Here is a 5,716-nt window from a genome sequence, read left to right as displayed (position 1 = left end):
TGTTGATTTCATGTCAGTGGCTACACACACACACACACACACACACACACACACACGCACACACACACACACACACACACACACACACACACACACACACACACACACACACACACACACACACACACGCAAGCGCACACACACACGCACACACGCACGCATGCACACACACACACACACACACACACACACACACGCACACACACACACACGCACACACACACACACGCACAAACACACACACACACACACACACACACACACACACACACACACACACACATACACACACACACACAAACACACACGAGACAAGACTGTCATTACCAATTACCACTCTCTGTCTAGACACTGCATGGCAGCCCTCCACTCCATGTCAACCCTGCCCTCTGTGTGCCCCCCTGACCACGCCCCCTGCTGTGCTACACGCTACAGTGTACACCCACTTAGCATGACTGACTTTAGCGACACCACAAAATAACATCTCTGCGCTGCGCCACCACGTTACGCAACGCTGCCGTACGGGTGACCGCACCTGACTAGCAGGCCGGGGCCGCCCAGTGACACCGAGTGCCGCCCCCTGCTGCCGCCATGCCCGCCGCCGCCGTGCCCGCTCTCGCTTACCCACGCTGGTGATGCTCTGGGACACCAGGTCCTTGAGGAGCGCCTCGACGGCGTGGTTGTGGCGGGCGTACAGCTCGTAGCGGTTGATGCCCACGTGGAAGCGCAGCCAGTTGGGGTAGGACTCGGCCGCGGCGCCCCCCGTGGGACTGTACTCCTCCTCCTCGCCGTTGGCCTCGTGGTGCCTGGAGGTGTGTGGGGCGGAGGGGAGGGAGGGATGGAGGGAAGGAGGAGAGACACAGGGGAGAGGAGATGAGAGGAGGGGAGAGAAGAAAGAGAGAGGGGAGGTGTCGGTTGTAAAGGGAGGAGGTGCAGGTCAGGAGAGGAGAGGTGGGTAGAGAAGATGAGTGGAGGGATGGGGGGATAGAGAGAGTTGGAGGAAAGGGAAGAGAGGGGACAGAGGGAAGGTCAATATCTGTACACTCATCTGTCTGAACGGGACGTCTGCTACTGGGTCCAGTGGCCATGCAATGCAGGCTGGAGGTGGGCTGCTCTGGAGCAGGACTAGTCATGCAGCTCTAATGCCACTGGATGAAAGGGTTCACTTGAGCATTTACTCAAGAATTAGCTTTTAAAAGAACACCTTGCTACAGACTGACAGGCCAACTATGTTCTTGACTAATCTTTACAAAAGACAGTCAATCACTTCAGTCTCTAATATGTAATTTGTGCTTGATCCCTATGGTGGACTTTTAGTGGGATGTTATATGTGCAGATATATTGCCATGATAATCCAAGCCCCAAGAATGTGATCATAGATTTATATCTGAAAGTTAGTGACATAAAAAATTAAATCACTGTTGCAGAGAAGTCGTGTGTCCTTGACAGTCAACACAGCACATGTTAAACAATAAAGCAATGTTGACAATCAAAGGTCCTTCTGACATAAGCCATGCAATCCTGCTTGAGTCACAGCCCTCTGCTAGAGCTGCAATGACCTAATCGTATTTCCTCTTTAGGTTATGATTAATCCCGAATTTTTCAAGACTGAAAATGATTAGAATCATGTATCTTGATAATTCATACAATTTCATGTTTAATGGCACAGTAGCAAGATTTGATTTTTCGGGATAAAGTAACCTAAAACGTGATGAAGAAAAACACTTTCCAGATTGATGGTAAAATGCAGAATAGATAATAAGTAGGCTACTCTGCCACACCTGCTCAGCATGTCACACAGGTATTAATCCTAGTCTACTCATAACCTACATTGCCTCGGCTGAGCTTCATCAGGAAGACGGTGTTTGGCTTACAGATTCGTTGTGTCATACGCTACTTTTCCTGAGGTTTATCGTCTTGCTCGTATAATGAGCACTATATAGGCTACCTGCCTAGCCGCAGATTTAATCTAACTAATCACTACTATAATGCCAAAACAAACTGCAACTACAAAAACAAACGCATGTTGTCTAAAATATTATAAAGTCAATGTCATTGTCGCTGTCCTGTTGGTCACAATATTTCGGAGAAGGCTATGGATACTATCATAATCCATGAAAATAAATTGCACCTCAGAACACTCATTCCCGACACTCTTGAGGAGTAATTGAAGAGATGAAAAAATTGCTATAGTTGTATCCCAAAGTGGCAATTAAAAACGTATGTGAATATTATTGGACATTGACTGAAAGAAAGAAAGAAAGAAAGAAAGAAAGAATGAAGGATGCTTTGAGAGACCATGTAGCGCCTCTGCAAGTGTTTCAAAATATATTAAATTGAACAAACGAAGTTGTTTAAATCAACTAATAGCCTAAGTAACAATCAAAACACCTGCCCTATTGTTCCCGTGTCAGTTCATTTGTTTACTTGGCTTACCAATCTGGATTCCCAGCAGCTTTGGGATATAGTCGGATGTCAGTGTTGACGCTGAACAGAGTGTCATCGTCCGTGAGCGAGGGCAGGTCAATTTTGTATAATGGATGATCATACAAAGCTTCTAGGCGTGATAAACTTGAAGCATATGCCCTCTTTCCTGCACCGGTATCCTTGATTAGTGGTTTCTGGTTTTCGGCATTCCCAGGGACCTGCCTCATGCGCTTCATGGAATCAGCTTTATCTGCTGTCCCCGTGACCTTTTCCAGTGAGTGAGAGGTGAGATTGGAACTTGGCTCGTTGCTGAAATCTTGCAAAATCCTCAAAGTGTGTTTGTTAGGCCAACCTGATTCTGGTCCCGACCTCGCTTGTTGCTTTGCCCAATTCCGTGGTTCTTCGCTCGGATTATGGGAGCACGAGCAGCCTCCAGTGCCAGAGTTCGTTCCTGCGGCGCGTTTCTCCAGTTTCGGTAGTAAGTCTATCATAATGTGCATGGTGCACGCAACCAGGAAAACCATGAGAATCAGTACACGGAATTTACGAAACAAGATCATCTTTACCAATCCAATTATGTAAAATGTCCTGATAATGTTGTGGGCTTTCACGAGATAACACCACCAGCGCAAATAAGTCAATTTTGTACGACATGCAATATACACCATTCGGTGTCCATCAGAAGAATATCTATGACCATTACGAAAACACTCCGTTTTAAGTTAGCAACTCCATGTTCAAGAAGTCGAAGAATTCTCTATGTGCTATGCCTCTTCGGGGTATTGTCTGAGTCTGTATCTCATGAGGCACACAATTGAACTAGTCGGCATTGACAGTGTGGCTCAGGGAGATTTGACAGTCTCCTAAAACGTAGGATGAAATAGGCTATGTGTAAAAAAAACACTATCAGCAAATGTAGCACAATTGCGTGATGCCCATGTGCTGTTATTCCATCATCTGTGCCCGGTCCTCAATGCGTCGCCGAATATGACAACCAAATAGAGAAACTAGTAGGTATTAATCCAGATTTTCATCCTGGGTTCACTGGAGACAGAGTACATGCCCTCTCAACCGTCACTGTCACCATATACACTTGTTATACGGAAACAGATGTAAAAAATGTCCAGCGGATGGGTGACCCATCAAACATCAGAAGTGGAGTGACGATCTTTAATCAAGAAGTCGTTCTTGTGAAATAAAAAAATAACTTGGTGTGTCAAAGCACACCAAACGATCAGCGCATAGTAGACGTTTTAGTTAACGCCTGTCCTTGTCGCATTTTCAAAACAAGACGCCGGAGAACACGCAGTTTGACAGGTGTAGCCGTATCTGCTCGCACTTGCCCCAGTGATTGTCTCCTGCCCATTCCGTGGAGCCAGACTCGAGCGCTTACAGGGTGGGTGTGTTAAATATTATGATCAAGCCTCTCCGAATCCTGCCTCATCCCGCGTCAGCGCGACGAGATTGGCTGAGTCCACATACAGGCAACGATTGTGACTGGGAAAGCGAGCTACAAAAAAACTCCCTTGGATTGCAACACCAGCAGCCTGCAATTCCCTCAAGAGCGAATGGGGGCGGTGGCGCATTGGAGTCGCATCCTATTTGAAAGACCTTGGTGCTATGGCTGTGTTTTTGGATACTACTGCATGTTGTCCCAGACACCACACCAGTCATTTGTTTCGCTCCAGCTACCACTCATGAGGTTGCTGCATAGGTCTAAAGATTTGAACACAGTAGGCTACAACACGGCAGAGGTAAATAACACTATGTGCTTGGAACCAAGTTATAGGCCACCTAAGAGATCAGGCATATGTGTGTGTGTGTGTGTGTGTGTGTGTGTGTGTGTGTGTGTGTGTGTGTGTGTGAGTGAGAGAGTGAGAGTGAGTGTGTCTGTGGTTTGTGTTTGTGTGTGTGTGTGTGTGTGTGTGTGTGTGTGTGTGTGTGTGTGATCGAGAAAGTGTGCAACTAGCACCAACATGGGGCTGACGTGATAACATTATGAATCAGGAGGGCCATGAATTACATGGAGAAATGAGACACCCTGTCACTACACCAGTGACAAGCATCAGTGGACTTACGGATTACAAGGACTTGCTTTCCTCACAGCCCAGTCAATATGCCAATTACAGTCTTTAGGGATTTGAATTGCATACATTTGTCTTGTCAAGTGTCAGCTTTTACACTACAGTGCATGTGCTCAAGCTCTTAGACAGGAATACTTAAGGCAATGAACAAAAAAACACCTTTATATGTCAACAAATAAATCGTGTGTCATTTAATCTGAGAGCAATAACTAATCATTGAAAGGGTGTAATTTATCATTCTAAATCTAATACGATATTCTGAAAGAATGCAATCTCATAATTAATATCATGGGATATTCTTAAACAATGACATCAGAGTTACAATGCATGCTGTTTTTAATGCGTATGTTTAGTTGTGAGGGATGCGTGCCTCAAAAGGACGAGGGACAATTGATTTCAGTTGTAGAAATAGCTAACAGTCACAATGAGTCATGAGTGGGATGGAAAATGTGTGGTTTCACTTCTACATAAAGACAAGGCTTCCCAGAGAAAAGCCCTGCTATGCCTATTTATGTGTGTGCGTGTGTAAATGTGTGTGGTGCTACAAACGAGTTTAGGGGCTAATTCACGGATGATGTGTATTAGATGACTCAAAGGAGAATGATCACTTCCAGACGTAATGGGACATTTTAAAAGCCTGCTACAATGCTTATGCTGCCACCACAGCACAATACTAGCCTGTAAGTAATGTGTTTTTTTTCACAATTCATTCCAGAATTATATCAGGCACGTTTAGAATTTGAATGACTGGTAAAATAAAAGGGCTTTTGACTTCATTGACACCTTCAGTTAGCATTTTTCTAATTGTGTGTCTGTGATCAATCAAAGGGCTAGTATGGTAACTAAGGAGGTCAAAGGTCACTGTGACCAGTATACTCAGTAGAGTGACCTAGTGGACTGTGTTCAATAAAGGTCAGGTTGGCAGGTATATCTCTCTTAGTTGCGGGACAGCGCCACAGTGACCCCTAAAAAAGCTTTTTTTTTGTGAAACACCTGGCTTGGTTCAGGAGTTATAGCTTGTATGATATACGATATATCTTTTCATGGTGTATCCATGGAAACTCCTCTTCCTAATCATGATATCTATGAATACTTGCTATACTACACCATAATGAATGATATAGTATTTCTATACTACACCAAAACGAATGATATATTATTTAAACCACCTATACTGGTGTCGAAGACTACAGTGATCAATTCCA

At 44.9% G+C, this 5,716-nt stretch overlaps 1 protein-coding gene across 1 annotated transcript in view; it reads right to left on the bottom strand.

The window, feature by feature from the left end:
- The window catches only part of fam20ca (FAM20C golgi associated secretory pathway kinase a), a 41,495-nt gene extending 37,697 nt beyond the window's left edge, over positions 1 to 3,798 (bottom strand). Inside the window, exons 1-2 of the mRNA XM_062532247.1 lie at positions 2,437 to 3,798; positions 625 to 806 (exon numbers count right to left, since the gene is read on the bottom strand). Coding sequence (XP_062388231.1) covers positions 625 to 806; positions 2,437 to 3,095 — 841 coding nt within the window. The 5' untranslated portion in view covers positions 3,096 to 3,798. The remainder of the gene's footprint in view (positions 1 to 624; positions 807 to 2,436) is intronic.
- Between the last annotated feature and the right edge of the window lie 1,918 nt (positions 3,799 to 5,716).

The sequence above is a fragment of the Sardina pilchardus genome, chromosome 3 (assembly GCF_963854185.1).
Source record: "Sardina pilchardus chromosome 3, fSarPil1.1, whole genome shotgun sequence".
NCBI lineage: Eukaryota > Metazoa > Chordata > Actinopteri > Clupeiformes > Clupeidae > Sardina > Sardina pilchardus.
The sequence above is the reverse complement of the archived record's forward strand: the minus strand, read 5'-3'. Positions and strand labels throughout refer to the sequence as shown.